This window comes from Hyaena hyaena, unplaced genomic scaffold (assembly GCF_003009895.1).
Source record: "Hyaena hyaena isolate Hyena2069 unplaced genomic scaffold, ASM300989v1 scaffold_392, whole genome shotgun sequence".
In the NCBI taxonomy this organism is placed as follows: domain Eukaryota; kingdom Metazoa; phylum Chordata; class Mammalia; order Carnivora; family Hyaenidae; genus Hyaena; species Hyaena hyaena.
Genome location: NW_024081017.1, coordinates 1,294,347 through 1,313,037, shown reverse-complemented (window position 1 = coordinate 1,313,037; position 18,691 = coordinate 1,294,347). Strand labels below are relative to the sequence as shown.

The following is an 18,691-nucleotide window of genomic DNA, read 5'->3' as shown; positions in this document are numbered from 1 at the left end:
TGAGATCATGAACTGAACTGAAACCGAGAGTCAGACCCTTAACCAACTGAGCCACCCAGGCGTCCCTCTTTCCATTTAAACATAAATGTGTCTGCATGTGGCTGTTTCCATTTAAATATAAATGAATTATAGTTAATTTGTGTGCAACAGCCACATGCGTCTGGTGGCTGCTGTTTTGAGCTACTGAGATCCAGCACGTTGCCACTGTTGCAAAAAGTTTTAATAGACACCCACCATGAACACCTCAGAAAAAATTCTTTACTCATTTTTTTCCCTGTGACAAAACAATTCATAGTAATTATAAAAGGCAAATTTTTTTTTTTAATTTACTTTTGAGAGAGAGACAGAGCGAGTAGTGGAGGGGCAGAGAGAGGGAGACATACAGAATCAGAAGCAGGCTCCAGGCTCTGAGCTGTCACCACAGAGCCCGATGCGGGACTGGAACTCATGAGCTGTGGGATCATGACCTGAGTCGAAGTCGGACACTTAAGCGTCCCAGCTCAGGATCTTGGGTTGTGAGTTGGAGCCTCATGTTGGGCTAGGTGCTGGCAGTGTGGAGCCTGGTCTCGATTCTCGCTCCCTCTCTCTCTGCTCCTCCCCAGCTCGTGTTCTCTCAAAAATAAATGAACAAGTTTAAAATCAACAAAATCCCCCTTGAAAAATGAAATCAGGGCGCCAGGGTGGCTTAGTCAGTTGAGTGTCTTGACTCTTGGCTTCCGCTCACGTCATGATCTCACTTTTGTGAGTTCGAGCCCTGCATCTGGCTCTGCACTGACAGCACAGAGCCTGCTTGGGATTCTCTCTCTCTCTCCCTCTCTCTCAGCCCCTCTCCTGCCAGGAGATCATGGGTGGCTTTCAGGAGGTTTTGGAAGTCCCAGAAACTTATGCAAAGTTGTATGCTTCTCAGCTAAAGGTCTATTACTTGTCAGTTCTCCAGAGGGATCTCTGAGCCCAGAGGCCTCCGAGAAATACAAAATATTGTTGCTCACAAACCAATTGCCCGGGGCCATTTTATCGTCTTTGTTATCTTGTTCAACTCACGCTTAAGACCCTGTTCCCCAACCTCACCCATTTTCTTGCTTTGCTTTTTTTTTTTAAATGTTTTATTTTTTTCTAGGAGAGAGAGAGAGAGAGAGAGACAGCGTGAGCAGGGGAGGGTCAGAGAGAGAGGGAGATACAGACTCTGAAATAGACTCCAGGCTCTGAGTTGGCAGTCAGCACAGAGCCTGACACGGGGCTCGAACCCACGAACCGCGAGATCATGACCTAAGCGAAAGTCGGACGCTTAACCGACTAAGCCACCCAGGCGCCCCTGCTTTTTTCTAATACGTGTATTTTTTAGTTCTAAAATATTCATGACACCATCTAAGCCACTTTTTCGAGATTTTAGTGTTGCTTTTTTCTCAAGTAATCTCTACACCCAACATGGAGCTTGAATTCCCAACCCTGAGGTCACGTGTCACGTGCTCTACCGACTAAGCCAGCAGGTGCCCCTCCCCCCACCATCTAAGCCATTTGTAAATGTCCAGTTCAGTGGTATTAAGTACGTTTTCACACTTGTGTAGCCGTCAGCACCCTCCATCTCCGGGATAGTTTCCTCTTCCTAGACGGAAACTGTTCCCATTAACTATTAACTCTTCACCGCCCCCCACCCCTACCCAATGGGCTACCGCCACCGCGCTTCTTGTCTCTATGAATGTGACTACCATAGGGACTTCAAATAAGTGGGACCATGCAGTGGATGTCATTTTGTGACTAGCCCAGGTCCCTTAGCATAAGGTCCTCAAGTTTCCTCCGGTAGCAGGGGTCAGAATTTCGTTTTGAAGACTGAACAGTCTTTGTGCTGTGGATACACCGCACTTTGCTTAACCATCTCCCCCATCAGCGGATGCTCAGATCGCTTCCCTCTTTCCGGCTATTGTAAACAGTATTGGGTGTACAAATACCTCCAAGATCTCGCTTTCAATTTTGGGGGCGGTATTTACCCAGAAGTGAAATGGCTGGGGTATTCTATGTTTAATTTGGTGAGGAAACTGCCACGTTTTCCGTAAGCTGCTGCACCCATAGGACATTCCTACCCACGGTGCCCGAGAATTCCAACTTCTCCACATCCTTCCCCATACTTTTTTTTTTTTTTTTAATAACACCCATTCTGGTGGCTGGAAGGTCATTCTGGGTTTGGAAGGGAGGTGAGTGACCTTTTTTTGACAAGAGCATTTATATCCATCAGGCTAGGGTTGTGCAATCCCGAGAATGGCTTATCTCCTGAACATCCCACCCGGCTGATAAGAAAGAGCTATCCTTAGCCCGGGGTTTTGGAAAGGGTAAGAGCTTGCCAAGGTCATGGGTAATCTACGGAACCAGAAACCAAAGCCCTGACGTCTTCTTTTTATTTCACTCTGCCTGCCACCTGTAAGCTTGGAGAACTTGAACACCGGCCACCAGTCTTTGCAATCTTTGCACAAAATGCTCAGCCAAGGGAAGGGCGAGCATTGCTCGCCACAATGCCCTGGGGACCCAGCTCCGTGCCCACACACTGGCATTTCTGCAAGAGGCTCATCCTTTCTACATCTGCTAGTGACTCCATGAGATGGGCTGGGCAGACTCTTCACCTAAAAATCCGGGGATGGCCTTCCGGAGTCCTAAACCCCAAATATGCGCAGAATCCCAAAGTGCCAAAGTGCGTGGATGTTCGGTGTGCTTTTCTCAAGGAAGGGCTCATCTCATTGTTTTTGTCAGAGTTCAAAGGGATCTGTGACCTGGGTAAGATTACATAAATATATTAGTCCTCGGGGCGGCCCCAGCTATAGGACCAGTGTAAAAATATAAAAACAGCCCTTGGCAGGGGGGGAGGTCTTTGCAAAAACTCTCTGTTGAAAGTAAGCTCTAAGGAGGGAGGTGGCCCCAGGCCTGTGGTCAGGGACCTGACTGCTCTGTGGTAGCTTCTCTCCTTCGCCCCCCAGCCCCAGCTGCACTTTCTTGGTTTCGCTGGCTTCCCCCTCTTTTCTGTAATTTCCACAGTTGGAGGGTCTCAGAGCTTGGTCCTTGGACCCCCCTCCTCATTATTCTGTTGCAGGGCGGTGTCATCTGGTCTCAGCTGCATCCTGACAACTGGCTTTTACTCCCAGCCTTCACATCTCTGCAGACTCACAGCCAAGCACCCATCTTCTCGATGGTTCCACGTGGCCATTGCCCAGCTACAGAGATCTCCCCTACACCTTTCGCTTCATGGAGCCCCTCACCTCCGTGCCTGTTCCTCCCTCTCTTGGTCACTAGCACTGATGTGGGAAACAAGGGACAGAAGGAAATGGCAGATAAAGTCCTCATAACCTGCAGCCCATTGACAGATAGTTGAGGCTGGGAGAGTCACTCGTTTCTCCAGGAACTCCTTACTGTCTTCATGCTAATGCTTTGCTAGAGGGAAAAACAGCCTCAGCTTGACAACAGCTAGGCCTCCAGTATCCTGGGAGTCTTCTTTAGCATATGGAAATCTCACTAGAAACTTCCCCTGGACTTTACCCACACAACCCGGTAGTGTATAACCAGTCTCTCCTCACGGTCCCGGGCCAGCTCAGCTCCTTTCCCCTGTGCTTTAATAACATCACCTTTTTGCATCAAAGACGTCTTCAAGAATTCTTTCTTGCTCGTTGGCTCTGGACCCCACGAACCCCATTATCACCCCAAAACACCATCAAGCACCACCACCCAACTAGGTATTTGGGCCAAACACCCAGGCAACATCCGCTTCCTCTTCCTCCTCCTGCATATCCAGCCTGCCCCTGAGTTCTCTGGACTCCAGTCCGCTCCATAGCTCTCCCTACTTCCTGCCTTCTAGTGCTCTCTGTTACACCTGAATAGAGTTTCAGGGCCCCTGGAAGCCCTCTTCCCATGCTTCTCCAGCCACTTGGACCTCCCCACTCTTCCTTAAACACACTGAAATTTCCCCCACTGCCTTGTCCTTTGCGAATTCTCTTTCTTCGCAAGAAACCAGCCTGACGCTGGTTTCCCAACAGCTTTTCATCACTCAGATCCTGGTTCATGGTTCATCTGGCCCCTGCCCAGGGAGTCCGTCCCTGACCACCTGGCCTGAAGTCACTTCCTTCCCTGCCACAAACGCAAGTGACGCTATCCTAGACCCTGTTTGAGGGACTTCAAAGCACCTGTTCCTATCTAAAGGGACCTTGTTCATTCATTTCCTTGCTTATGGTGCGGTCTCGCTATTAGATTAGTGGCCTCTGACGTTTTTGGTGTGACCTACATAAAGATAGAAATTTCATATGTGACCCAGTGATCCAGGTGTTTTGGCTGCATAACATGTAATTCCCAAATTTGCTGCCTTTAAACAATGACATTGATCTTTTATTATTAACTATTTATTCACTCAGAGAGAGAGAGCGCGCATGCAAGTAGGGGAGGGTCAAAGAGAGAGAGGTAGAGAGAATCCCAAGCAAGCTCTGCACTGTCAGCGCAAAGCCTGATGTGGGGCTTGAACTCATGAGCCACCCAGGTGCCCCAACAGTGAAATTGATCTTGCTCACAGATCTTCAGTTTCCGCAGGACTTGGTAAGGACAGCGCACCTCTGCCCCTCTCGGTGTCAGATGGGGCAGCTGGAAGGCTGGGGGCTGGAATTATTTCAATGCTCACTCACTCACCCGTCTGGGGGTTGTTTCTGTCTTCCGCCGCGACTTTATCAGTGAGACTCACCTCGGCTTCCTCACAACATGGAAGCTGGGCTCTGAGAAAGAGCATCTCAAAATCAAGAGAGAGCAAGACAGAGTACAAGCTAGCACCAGGCAGAAGCTGTATCCTAGTTTCTGGCCCAGGCTTGTAGTAATTCACACAGTGTCCTTCTTGCCACATTTTATTTGTTGCACCAAAGTCCTGCTGAGATTCCAAAGGAGGAGAATGAGAGTCTGCCTCTTGACAGGGAGTGGCAAGGTTGGAACTATTTTTGTAGCCATTTTTTGCAAATATAATCTGCCACACCCAATACACAAATGCGCATTTTGGTTTCCCAAAACAATAGTTAACTTTCGGTACACAATGCACTGAATTTTCCCCCCATTGTATTTTGTGTTTTTTTTTTTTTAATTTTTTTTTTAATGTTTTATTTATTTCTAGGAGAGAGAGAGAGACAGCGTGAGCAGGGGAGGGTCAGAGAGAGAGGGAGTCACAGACTGAAACAGCTCCAGGCTCCGAGCTGGCAGTCAGCACAGGGCCCGACGCGGGGCTCGAACCCACGAACCGCGAGATCATGACCTAAGCGAAAGTCGGACGCTTAACCGACTAAGCCACCCAGGTGCCCCCCCCCATTGTATTTTGTACAAAATGCTGGTCATGACCAGTTGAGTTGATTTCTTTACCTCATTTTAAGAAACTTGTCACATAAATGTGGAGCTTATCTTTTCTCTACAATAGCCCTTCACCCAGTGTGGTATTTGGTCCCAGTCAGGCTAGGTGCCTTACCTGCTAGTGTTCTATGTATGTTTTATTTAATGCCTTAATATAGTGCTTACTGAATACCAGGCACTGTCTTTACTTATTCCTCGCGCCAACTCTTAATTAAGTAGGCACTATCGTGACTCATTTTACTGAGCAGGAAACTGAGGCATAAAGGGGTGAAGTTATTTGCCCAAGGTAACAAGCCCGTAAGTGGGATTCGAACCCTATACATCTGGTTGCAGACTCCATTTTGCTATGTAGCCTCTTAGGGGATTTGCTTATTTATTACGTTTATCGTGAGTGTCCCACGCACACACTATAGAATGAAATGCAGTTCAACGCTTTGCCCCTAGAGCCCCGCCCTGGATGCAGCAGGATCTCGGCAGCTAAGGGCTCATAAACAGCTTCAATTTCTGCCAGGCACTTTCTGACCTGCGCAGGCGCAGCACGCGGAACTCCCGCAGTCGCACACCCCCTCCCTGCGGCCGATTGGCCATTGAGGGAGACCGGAGGAGCCGACGCAGGCGCACTAGGCCAGACCTGACGCTAACTCCCACCCATTCCCTGATGACTGACGTACGATCCAGCTAATGGGAGCAGGCTCCTTCGGGGAGGGGGCGGGCCGCGAGGGCGGTTAAATTTGCGCGGGATTGGTCCGCGCGTAGTCATGGCGGCCTTCCGCGACATGGAAGAGGTGAGCCAGGGGCTGCTGAGCCTCCTGGGCGCCAACCGCGCGGAGGCTCAGCAACGGCGGCTGCTGGGGCGCCACGAGCAGGTGGTGGAGAGGCTGCTGGAGACGCAAGACAGCGTCGAACAACGGCTGCAAGGTCAGGGCTGGGGCCGGGGGCGGCCGGGACCCGGGCGCCTGTGTGATGGGAGGTAGCGGCCGGTCCGCCTCGACGAAACCCTCCCTCCTAGGCGCCCCCATCCCTGCCCTGTTCTCCCTTGGGCGCTGCCCCCTCTGGGCCTCAGTTTTCCCCACCCGTGAAATGGGCTTCAGAATGGGAGCCACCTCCCAGAGAGGTAGTGGTGAATATAGCAGCTCGAGGAACTGGCCAATTCTGAGCGTACCGCGAGCAGGAAGGAGCTGGGGGACTCAAGGTTCGAATCGGGGCTCAGGAGTCAAAGCGCTGGGTTTTAATCCCAGCGTCCTCACTTACTGAGGTTCATCTGTTTTACGGAGCACCTGCTGTGCGCCAGGTATAGTGCCAGCCCTGGGTTGGAAGCAGAGAACAGAACGGACACAATCCCTTAACGGCTTGGTATGCTAGTGGTGCGGCGGGCAGACGATAAAGAAGAAAAACGGAGAGGCACCTGGGTGGTTCAGTCGGTTGGGCATTCGACTTCGGCTCAGTTCTCCCCGGTCATGAGTTCGAGTCCCCCATCGGACTCTGCTGTTAGCGCAGAGCCCATTTGCATCCTCCGGCCTCCTGTCTCTGCCCCACCCCTACCTCTCAAAAATAAATAAACATTTAAAAAAAAAAAAAAGGAAGAAAGAAAATGGATATGTCCGGAGATGATGGGCTAAGAAACACTAGGCTATATAGGAGGGAGTGGTGATGTTTTAGGACATTACTTTTTTTTAAAGTAAGACTTGAAGAGGGGCGCCTGGGTGGCTTTCTCGGTTAAGCGTCCGACTTTCGCTTAGGTCATGATCTCGCGGTTCGTGGGTTCGAGCCCCGCGTCGGGCTCTGTGCTGACTGTCAGCTCAGAGCCTGGAGCCTGTTTCAGAGTCTGTGACTCCCTCTCTCTCTGACCCTCCCCTGCTCACGCTGTCTCTCTCTCTCTCTCTCTCTCCTAGAAATAAATAAAACATTAAAAAAAAATAAAGACTTGAAGGTAAAGGGCAAAATCTCTATTAATAAATATCTGAACAAGCTATAGAGAGAGGGCTAGCTAGGTCACCCCACAGGTGAGAGGGGCTCGCCCAGCCTGTGACGGGATTTCAGCTAACTCCTGATCCGGGTAATCCAGTCCAATGGCTTCTCTCTCAAGCCTCGATGTCCTCATCTGTGAAATGGGACTGCTGATAGCACTCACTGTCATTGTTGCTGCTCTTCTCAGTGCCGGGTTTTTATTGCTTTTAAGTCTCCACATTTGTTGTTGTTGTAAAACTGATAGAAGATTTACCACCTGAGCCGTTTGTAAGCATCCAGTTCAGTGACATTAAGTACATTCACTTCATTGTGTGACGGTCACCCCCATCATCTCCAGAATGGTTTCGTTATCTGAAACTGAAACTCTTTTCCTATTAAACACTAACTCCCTATTCCCCTCTGCCAGCCTCTGGCACCCATCATTCTATGTCTCTATGAACTTGACTATTCTAGGGACCTTCTATAAATAGAATCATGAAATTTTGTGCCTCGCTTATTTTCTTTTTATCATTATTTTTTATATTATTTTATCTTTTGTGTCTGGCTTACGTCACTTAGCACAGTGTTTTGTTTTGTTTTGTTTTGTTTTTTAATTTTTTTGTTTTATTTCTGAGAGAGCTCAGAGAGAGATAGAGAGGCAGTGGGAGCAGGGGAGAGTCAGAGAGAGAGGGAGACACAGAATCTGAAACAGGCTCCAGGCTCTGAGCTGGCTGTCAGCACAGAGCCCAACGCGGGGCTCGAACTCACAAACTGTGAGATCATGACCTGAGCCGAAGTCGGATGCTTAACCGACTGAGCCACCCAGGTGCCCCAGCACAGTGTTTTAAAGATGCATCCGTGTTGTAAATTTCCTTTTAAAATATTTATTTTTTTATTTAAAAATTTTTTTATGTTTGTTTATTATTGAAACAGAGAGAAACAGAGCATGAGTGAGGGAGGGGCAGAGAGAGAGGGAGACAGAATCCGAAGCAGGCTCCAGGCTCTGAGCTGTCAGCACCGAGCCCCATGCGGGGCTCGAACTCATGAACGGTGATGTCATGACCTGAGCCGAAGTCGGATGCTCAACGACTAAGCCACCCAGGCGCCCCACATTTCCTTCCTTTTCAAGGCTGAATAACATTCCATAGTCCGGACGTACCTCTTCTTGTTTGTCCATTCTTCCACTGATGGACACGTGTTGCTTCCAGACCCTGGCTGTTGTAAATAATGCTGCCATGAACACATGAACATGGGTGTGCAAATATCTCTTGGGGCCCCTGTTTTCGTTTCTTTTTTTTGTATTTTCCCAGAGGTGGAATTGCCAGATCACTTGGCAATTTGAGATTTCGTTTTTTGAGAGACTGTCATCCAGTTTTCCATAGTGGTGTCGGTGCCAGGTTTTTTTTTTTTTTTTTTTTAAGCCATTTTATAGTTATGTTTTATGTGGCCATGCTGTCTGGCTTGGGACTAAAATGACCTAGGAGCTAAGCAGGGGATGGCTGGGGCTGGGGGTGGGGAAGAGTGTTCCTGGCAGAGGCCACTGCAAAGGCAGGTCGCCAGGTGAGAGTGGACTTGGAGACCCAGGAGAAGGTGGTGGAAGGTCAGCTGTAGCCAGACCCTGCAGGCAGTGAGCCCTCCCCTCCCCCAGGAGTTTGGGGGTAGTTCTAAGGTGGTAGTTCCCCCGCCCAGAGTCTTCCCCTTCCCTCCTCTCTCTCTCTCCCCCGACTCCTTTCACTTCCTCTCCACTGATGGTTTGGGAGAAGATCAGCGGTATCAGCCTGTGTGGGTTTCAGCAGGATGGATGGATTTGGGGCCCAGGAGACTAGAGTCAGTTCCGGGGAGCAGGGGCTTTGAGTTCCTGGGCTCCAGTTCAGACCTGGGCTTCAGAGCTAAGTGCCCGTGGCCCAGTCACTCAACAGCTTTGGGCTTCGATCCTTCCATCCTTCGTCCCTCCACGGGGCAGGGGTTGAGCCACCTCCCTCAGAGGGTTGTGAGAACCGGGCTCCGGGGCTATCCAGCAGCACTCAGCACACGCGCGGGTAATGGCACTTTGTGACAGTGTCCCAGGGAAGAGGGCACTCCCCGGGAAGAATCTGAGCGATTGTCTGGGGAAACGGGGAGGGGAGAAAGGCCAGGAAGGCTCCAGAAGAAAGCCAGACCCGCGGCTCTCCTAACAGGAAATCAGCAGGCGCTGCTTAAAACAGACAAATCAAGAAATAGCAGCATAAGCAAATTATTTAGAAATATGAAGGTCAATGCCAGAGAAAACAGTGATGAGTTGAAAGGGGCTGCTTCAGAGGCGTGGTGAGGCTGGGGGGGCCCCTGTGTGTGTTTAAGCTTTCACAGCCATATACATGTAATACTTGGAGTAAAAATTAACCCAACATAAGTTTGTAAACACTTAAATGCCTGCCCCTCGGGAAGCGTGTCCATCTGTGCCTTCTCCGAGTTGGCCGGTTCCTCTGCTCTGTGGGAACACGGTAACCTTGCTAGGGGGCTTTTGATCCTTCTGGATGTTTTGACAAAGCATGTTTATTCAGAGTAGGTGCTGGTGATATACGCGTCATATAAGACACAGTCCCCGATTCGAGGGAGGAGGAGGAGGAACGAACAGTTCTGTGCAGGAGGGGCAGTGGTGGAAGTGTGGCCGCGGCCCAGGGGGGAGCAGAGTGTCCAGCTGCCCATGTTGTGCACTACCCGGGAGGTCTCAAAGGCTGAGTCTCCGAGTGCCCGAGGGGCGGGAGCACAGGGGCGCCTCAGAGAGGACAGGCGGGTGGAGGCCGGGAAATGGGGTGCGTTTGCAGATTGGGGAGGTGTCTTGTGGCCAGAGCAGAGAGAAAAGTACACAGTGGGGTGAAAGGCAGGGAGAAGGGAGGCTGTCAAGGAAGACAAAGATGCTTTCATTCATTCATTCATTCATTCATGGGGGGATTTGGAGGATTCAAATGTGTTTTGAAGTGGGTGCACTTTGGCAGGGTCTTGGTGGAACCGAGAGGTGGGCTTTTGGAAATAGGACCAGTGGGTTGGGGAGTGGTAGACGGGGAAGTGAGGACGTTCATGGTCAAGGCCTCACACTCTTCTGGGGCAAGACCAGACTCTGGAGAAGCTGCGTTGAAGGGCCTCAGCCTTCTTTCCCGCCCTGCAGAGATCCTCGCCGCGGAGAAAGAAGTGGCCCAGAGCCTTCTGGATGCGAAGGAGCAGGCGCACCAGGGAGGTGCCGAGTTGCAGCAGCTCGAAGCTGAGCTTCAGAAGGCCGGCGAGGAGGACACCCGTCTGAAGACCAGCCTCCTATATCCTTCCCCGAGTGTGCGCATGGCCGGGCCCCGGGGGTGCCGCTTTGTTCACGCTGGGACCCGAGCTCAAGCCCCGGGCCCACGGGCTTAGCGCGGGCAGCCCCCCTTCCGGAGCGAGGTGACCTTAACTGCCTGCTTCACTCAGCTCACCAGGGAGCTGGAGGAGCTCAAGGAGACCGAGGCCAGCCTCGAGAGGCAGGAGAGGGAAGTGGATGAAGACACGACTGTCACCATCCCTTCGGCCGTGTAGGTCCCGGTGTGGTGGTGTGCGCGCACGGGAGTCCTGCAGGCCTGAGCTGGAGTCTGCGCTGGGCTGGGCTAACTTGATCTCTCTCTCTCTCTCTCTCTCTCTCTCTCGTGTTCTCCTACAGGTATGTGGCCCAGCTTTATCGCCAAATTAGCAAAATTGAGTGGGACTATGAGTGCGAGCCAGGGATGGTCAAGGGCAGTATCCTTTTGCAGAGAAAGTGGTGCCCGGTGCGCTGCCCGTGGCCTTGTGGAGTGCTGGGCTGCCGTGGGAAAGTCTGGCGGGTCCTCAGAAATGAAACACAGGGTCACGTATGACCCAGCAGTCCCCCTTCTGGGTTGTACACCTGCGTTCGTGACTACAGTGGTGACAGTGGCCGAAAGGCGGAAACAAACCAATTCTCTATCACCAAATTGCTGGAGTAGCAACATGTGGTGTGTCTCTGCAATGAGCTAGTAGTCAGCCTTGAAAAGGAAGCAGGGGCACCTGGGGGATTCGGTCTGTTGAGCATCTCTTTTTTTTTTTTTTTTTTTTTAATTTTTAGCATTTAATTTATTTCTGAGAGAGAGAGACACACACACACACAGCGACAGCATGAGCAGGAGAGGGACAGAATCTGAAACAGGCTCCAGGCTCTGAGCCAGCCGTCAGCACAGAGCCCAATGCGGGGCTTGAACCCACGAACTGTGAGATCGTGACCTGAGTCGAAGTTGGACGCTCAACCGACTGAGCCACCCAGGTGCCCCGAGCATCTGACTCTTGATTTCAGCACAGGTCATGATCCCAGGATCGTGGGATCGAGTCCCACGTCGGGCTCTGCATTGGGCGTGAAGCCCGCTTAAGATTCTCTCCCTCCGCCCCTCTCTCCTGCTCCTACTCTCTTTCACTGTCTCTAAAATTAAAAAAAAAAAAAAAAAAAAGCGGGGGGATGGGGAGCCTGGGTGGCTCAGACAGTTAAACATCCGACTTTGGCTCAGGTCATGATCTCACGGTTCGTGGGTTCGAGCCCCGCGTTGGGCTCTGTGCTGACAGCTCGGAGCCTGGAGCCTGTTTCGGATTCTGTGTCTCCCTCTCTCTCTGCCCCTCTCCAGCTTACACTCAAAGATAAATAAATATTAAAAAACAACAACAACAACTTTTTAATAAAAAATAAATTAGTTTAATTTAAAAAACAAGGTAAGGAAATCCTGGCACATGCTATAACATGGATGTGTCTGGAAGACAGGATGTTCAGTGAAATAAGCCAGACACAAAAAGCAAACTACTGTCTGATTCCACTCAAGAGGGGTCCCTAGAGGCGTCAAATCCACAGAGACAGGAGGGGGATGGCAGGCACCAGGGGCATGGGGACAGGAGGGGAGTCGGTGTTTAACGGGGACAGAGTCTGAGTTGGGGAAGACAGGGACATTCTGGAGATGGAGGGGAGGGCAGCACGACATTGTGTGTGTACCTAACACCACTGAGCTGCACACCTAAAAACTGGCCAAAATGATATATTTTATGTTCTGTGTATTTCACCATAATTTTTTTAAAATGTAGTACATTATCAGAATTTAACTTTAATATTTTTTAAGTGTATTTATTTTTGAGAGAGAGCTAGCATGACAGTGAGTTGGGGAGGGCCAGAGAGAGGGAGACACAGAATCCGAAACAGGCTCTAGGCTCCAAGCTGTCAGTACAGGGCCCGACGCGGGGCTCGAACCCACAGACCGTGGGATCGTGACTTGAGCCAAAGTCGGCCGCTTAAACGACTGAGCCCCCTAGGTGTCCCTCAGTCTCTAAATATCTTAGTACAATTTTTCATGGGGTCCCAGGGAGGGGTATGCCGCCAGGTCTCCTTACATCTGCACCCTCAGTTCATCACGGCCCCAGTGTCGCCCAGCCTGTCCACCTGGACGGCACTCAGCTCTCCAAGAAGTTCATCAGCGACTATCTCTGGAACTTGGTGGACACGGACTGGTAGCCGGGAGCCTCGGGTCCGCATCTGCACACGGGACGAGTCAGCTGTGCCTCAGCGCTGAGAGGGGCTGAAAATTAAATGTTTATACATACGTGAGCTTTGGGCCAGATTTCTTTTTGCCCATGACCTTGCCCTCAGTGGCTGGACTGGCCCTGGCTAGGTGACCACAGAGAACCAACCGGACTTGCAGGCCACAGCTTCACGTCTGTTAAGACACTGCACAGATGGCGCCGTGGGTTACGAGGACAGATCCTGGACCTTTATCACTTGTCATTCGTTCAGGGCACATCCTCGAGTGCTACCATGTGCCCGGAGCTGTGCTAGGTTTTCCAGGCACGGGGACAGGGAATGCCTTCGGCCGACGAAGGAGTCAAGTCAGAGCAGACGCCACCCTTGAGCTAGAGAGGGTCAAGCGTGCTGTGGGACCCTGGCCAGGGAGGGGACAGAGACGGGTGACTTCTGTGCTGGGACCAGAAAGGACAAGGAGTCGATGAGGAAGAGATTCAGGGAGGGGGGTGGGTTGTGTATTGGAGACCGCCGGCTGCATCCCTGATACTGGGCCCCCCTCCCTGCTAAGTGAGGGGTCCCTTTTAGCTTCCTGATCAAAACATTTCCCAGCCTCCCTTGCAGCTAAGTGCTGGCCAATGAAATATAAGTGGAAATGTGTGAGACTTCTAGAAGGATCGCTAAAAGGCAAGGGACGATGCCCTTTCTTTCCCCTCCCCTCTCTGTTGGAATCCGGAAGTGCTGGCTGGAGCCCTGGCAGTTGTGGTGACACGTGTAAGGAGGGATGCGTCCTCTAGGGCTGGTGGGAGCCTGGTTCCCTGATGATGGGGGCTGGGTATCAGCACTGGACTTTCTGTGTGGGGGGGGATGCCCAGAACACGCCAAGGGTTTGGCTGTACGTGTTCACGTAAGCCCTCCTGAGGGTCTTCATGTTCAAGATCGGCAGGGTCTTTTCTGGTATGAGATGGGCGCAGAGCCTCCTGTTTGTACCTTCGGCCCCCCAAGGGCCGGAGACTTGAACTCAACCAGAGTTTTCCCACCGACCTTAGGGCCAGTCATTCTGTGTGGTGCAGGCTGCCCGGGACATCACCGGGCGTCGAGCAGCATTCCGGCCCCCTCCCTCTGGATGCCAGGAGGAAGTCCCCCTCCATCACCACAAACGTGGGGCACACCCGAGGCAGCCCCCCCGCCCTTGCCAGGCATCCACACTGGGTGCTCTGAGTAGCTGCTGTCACCTCAGTGGCATTCCTGCTGACAGTTGTCCTCGGGCTGCTCACCTGTGTGGGGTGGGAGGGTGGTCAGGAGCGCCCCCGAGAGCATGCTAGAATAGACCCAGAGAACATGCTAGAATGGATCCAGCCCAGCTGAGAGCCGTGGGGCAGTTAATCAGACAAACCTGCAGGCTATCAAAGCTTGGCGGCCCAGGAGAGGAAGCAGGTGCTGCGGAAGGGTGGGTTATTCCCCCCCCCCCCCCCGCCCGGGCCTCCCCCCGCCCCTGGGCCAGGCCCTAAAGCCCTCCCAGTGCCTCCTCTCCCTCTGGTTTGTTTGGGGAGGGGGCTGAGGAGGCGTTGGCTGCTTGGAGCTCCGTTTTTCTGAGAGGAAGAAAGTCCCTTCCAGGAGGCCACACGGACCCAGGCTCCGGGTGGCTGGGTACCTCTGTCTCCCCAGGCAGCCCCAGGGACCGGCCGAAGGAGTGAGCGAGTGGGTAAGGAACGCGGCCTGGCGGGCGGGTTCAGGGAGGTGCCGGAGCTCACAGGGGCCTGGAGAGGCCCTGGCCCTCCGCGTGCCTGGGCTCTGACTCACTGCCCAGCGCTGGCTGGATGCCTGCGACAGCCAGCAGGACAGCCCCAGGGCCACAGCCTCCGGTCGGTCGGCACCCCCACCCTCGCCTCCGCCTGTCCTCTCTCTGCAAGCCGCCTGGGCGGCGGGGGTCACCAGCTTGCGGATTCTGGAAGCTGGCGGCGGGCTTGCTGCGTGCTCGGCCCAGCCCAGTCGGTCCTGGGTCCCCAGGACCAGGAAGTGGGGGGGCCAGATCACTGGCCTTGCACCTTTGGAGCTGATGCTTGCCCCCCTTCCTTCTCCTGCACCCCTACCCCCAGGGCCTGCAGGGCCGCTGCAGCACAAACCAGTAAGGAGTATTTATAGTCATTTGCCCCAGGTCACCCCTGGAGCCTGGACCCCCCACCCCACCCCCTCAGTGGGGTTGTAGGGTCCTGGGGGGAGCAGCTTGGCTTTCCAGATGAGAAGCAGCCTCTGCGGTGGTTGCCCCTATTCAAGGTCGAAAGAGGCCAAGCAGGGACTGGAACCCACATCTATGTTGATGGAGCCGTAAGGCTGAGGTTCTGAACTCAATATTGACAGGTGGCTGTGTGTCAAATAGCCGGATGCCCAGCTGACCTGGCTTGTCATCGTGATTCTGGGGAGGGTCCCCAGGGAGATGTCGAGTGAGAGCTAAGGCTGTGAAGTCCCAAGGCTGGCTGCCCCCGAGGGTCCCCACCCGGCATCTTCCTCCAAACCGCCCGGCCAGCCTTGGTCGCCACGGGTGGGTCGTTTCCCCCGGGGCCCCCCACGCCCCATACTGGTGTGAACTGTGGTCAGAGCCGTTCCTAGTTGTAGATGAACGGGGCAGGCGGGCGCATGTGCCCGGGGAGCAGGTGTCTGAGGCCATGGTTGGACCTCAGTTGTCGGGTGTGAAGCTGTGATCTAATCTCCCTGGACTGGCTGGGGACAATTTGGGAAGACCGGCTGCAGGACATCATCATGGTCATGCTTGGGATCTTGGGGACGCTCTGTGTGTGGCCCTCATTGGGCCAGGGTGGTCCCAGGAGCTCCTGGGAGCCTGCCCCACTGACTCAGAAATGTGGACTAGGCATCTGTGACTCACTGGGGCCCCTGTCAGGGACCCACGCTCCAGGGAAAGCCACTGAAGACTTACTGTGTTGTGGATGAGGAAACTGAGGCACAGAGAGGACAAGTTATTTGAATACTTTTTCACAGCCAGCGAATGGCAGATCCAGGGTCTGTGTGCTGAGCTCCAACTTTCAGTTCGTGATAAGCGCTGTTGCTGTTGAGGGAGGCTCTAGAAGGCCCTGGCAAGGGGGGTGGCATTGGAGCCCAGGCTGGAGCCCCCAGGAGGACAAAAGTATGGAGACCGTGATCCAGGCAGAGGGAACAGCAAGTGCGAAAAGGCCTACAAGAACTGGGAGGCCTGAACCTTGAGGCGGGGGGCGAGATCGCAAGGGGCTGGGAGTAGGGAGTGGTTGCTTGATCACGCCGGGCCTGCAGTCCACGGTAAGATCTGGGGACACTTTTCAGATCCAGGCAGGACCCCAGAACTGGTGCTCAGGGAGAGGGAGCCTGACGACAGCCTCTCAACACAGGCCATCTTGCAGTAGCCTTGCGTCTCTAGGGGGCTAGTCTTACTGTGATCCCCAAGCTCCCCCCTCCCTCCCGGGCGCATTGTGGGAGCAGCGGAGGGGGAGGAGGGGAGTAAGCAGAGCAGCTGGGCCATGGGAGGGTGGGGCTCGGGAAGGAGGGAGCCCCTCCACCAAAGGCAGGAAGCAGAGCTGAAACCTGAACTGCCTGGAGGGGCGGCTGGATTGGAGCCAGGAGTCCCCGGGGCCGCCCCGCCCCGGCCCCCACCCCCTCCCCACTCGGCTGCCCTGCGCAGCGGGCGGACGATGATGTGACCGGGCTCGCCCACAGTCTGAGCCCTCAGCCTCTCCTTCATCCGGGAATCCGCTTCCTGGGGGAAGGGACGGGCCGTGACTCCCACAGTGTGTTAGGGGCTGGCAGGGGACGCTGCAGGGGGAGGGCTGTCTGCCCGTCTCCCTCTCCCCTCTCCCTTCTCCCCTCTCCCCCATGGACCTGGGCTCAGCCCCGGAGGCTCCAGCCTGACTCACCACAGGCAGCTGTGGTTTGGGCTGCCAGAGGTGGGGGCGGGGGGCAGCGGAGGACACGGACATGAATCGGGGTATCAAGCTTAGTCCAGCAGCTTCCTCCCCCCCACCACCCCCGTCCTGGCCAGAGCTACTGAGCCCTTAGAGTGAGGGACTGCTGCCCCCCTACCCTGTGCTCGGGGTTGACGAGGCTCTCGCCCCTGCAGAACGCACATGCCCGGGGCGCTGTGGTACCGAGCCTGCAGACCAAGGTGCTGGCAACAGTGCAGTCTTACTTGGGGCCTTCCAATAGGGGACCCCGCTCCGAGCACAGGGAACTCACTCCCTCTACTTGCAGCCCAGTCGGGAAAGGCAAGGGTGGCATTTGGTTCCCCCCACACCCTGCCAGAGCCCTGTGAGCCAAGCCCGGTGACCGGAGCCTCCCCTTTCCCATCTGTAAAATGGGTGCTTGATACTGTCCTCTCCGAGGAGCAGACGAATTAATCCCTAAGAAGGATATGCTCTGATTTGTCATGAGACCCCGGGTCCCACGGGTCTGTATCACATTCAGCGCTGCGGTGGGGACGCCCAGGAAGGATTTTAGTCACTGGTCCTGTTTTAACAGAAAACAAAACAAAAAAAACGGCTGGCCAAAGTCAGATACCAGAAATTTCCATCACCTCTGGCCACTCCCATGTGTGCCCTTGGCCCAGGGGACCCCCTGCCCCAGTGCTGCCACCCCTCCCCCTCGCTGCATCCTCCGGCCACCTCCTGGCCCCTTCCGTTTGCCAAGCCATTTACGCTCATTTGTCCCATTTGCCACGCGGCTGAGCATAGAGTCAGTCAATCAACCAATTATCGAGCGCCCGTGTGCGGGCCCGGACGCTTCCTGTGCGGTCCGTTCAGTTTTCGCCCCCAGAGGCATTTTGGAACCTTCCCAAGACAAAAGGCGGAAGGAAGGAAGGAAGTGCCACCCTGTGGACACAGAAAAGATAACAGTCTGCACCGCTCCCGGTGTTCTTCGGGCATGCGCAGAGCCCCCTGCACGCCGCCGTGAGCATGGGACGTGGGGGATGCGCATTGATTCTAGATTCAGCTGGAGAAACTGAGGCTCTAATGGGTCTAAGGTCACCCATCTCAACCTAGGTGGCCTGACCTTCATCTGGGTCGCCTGCTCCCAGCCTGTTCTCAAGCTCCTCCCCTTTGCCCTCTAAGACTGGGGACCCCATTCGCAAGGTCCTGCTGAGTTCCGCCCAGTGGGGGGCGCTGGTGGTGGGGGGGTGCCCGGTGGAGGGGAGACGCTGACTTTCCCTTTTTTCTGCCTCCTGTGAGGCTCCCACCAGCTTCCCTCCTGGGTTCCAGTAACCCCAGCCCCACCTTGCACTGTTATTTGTGGCTACCTCATTGTTCTGTTTGGTCTTTTATTATTATTTTTTAATTTTTACAATTTATTTATTTTTGAGACAGACACGAAGCATGAGTGGGGAAGGGTCAGAGAGAGAGGGAGACACAGAATCAGAAACAGGCTCCAGGCTCTGAGCTGCCAGCAAAGAACCTGACGCGGGGCTTGAACCCATGAGCTGTGAGATCATGACTTGAGCGGAAGTCGGATGCTTAACTGACTGAGCCACCTATGCGCCCCTGGTCTTTATTTTTAAATTTTAGAGAGAGCCCAAGAGCGCTAGTGGGGTAGGGGGGCAGAGGGAGAGAGAAAAGGAGAGGGGGGGGGGAGAGAGAGAGAGAGAGAGAGAGAGAGAGAGAGAGAGAGAGAGAATCTTAAGCAGGCTCCATGCTCAGCATGGAGCCTGACATGGGACTTGACCTCACCACCCTGGGATCATGACCTGAGTCGAAATCAAGAGTCAGAGGCTCAAAGGACCGAGCCATCCCGGCGCCCTTCTAACTGGTCTTTTAAAAAATTGTCATTTAGTATTATTTAAAATTGTGTTCCAATACACAGAGCATCAAATTTACCATCTTAACCATGTTGACGTGGCCAGTTCAAGTA

General features: G+C 53.7%; 1 protein-coding gene across 1 annotated transcript; it reads left to right on the top strand.

Moving 5' to 3' along the window:
• Positions 1-6,088: 6,088 nt before the first annotated feature.
• SPC24 (SPC24 component of NDC80 kinetochore complex) lies at positions 6,089-12,895 on the top strand. The gene is made up of 5 exons (XM_039251004.1): positions 6,089-6,270; positions 10,445-10,589; positions 10,734-10,838; positions 10,964-11,040; positions 12,696-12,895. Exons 1-5 carry the CDS (start codon positions 6,111-6,113, stop codon positions 12,800-12,802), a joined length of 594 nt encoding a protein of 197 aa, XP_039106935.1. The 5' UTR covers positions 6,089-6,110; the 3' UTR covers positions 12,803-12,895.
• Positions 12,896-18,691: the final 5,796 nt, after the last annotated feature.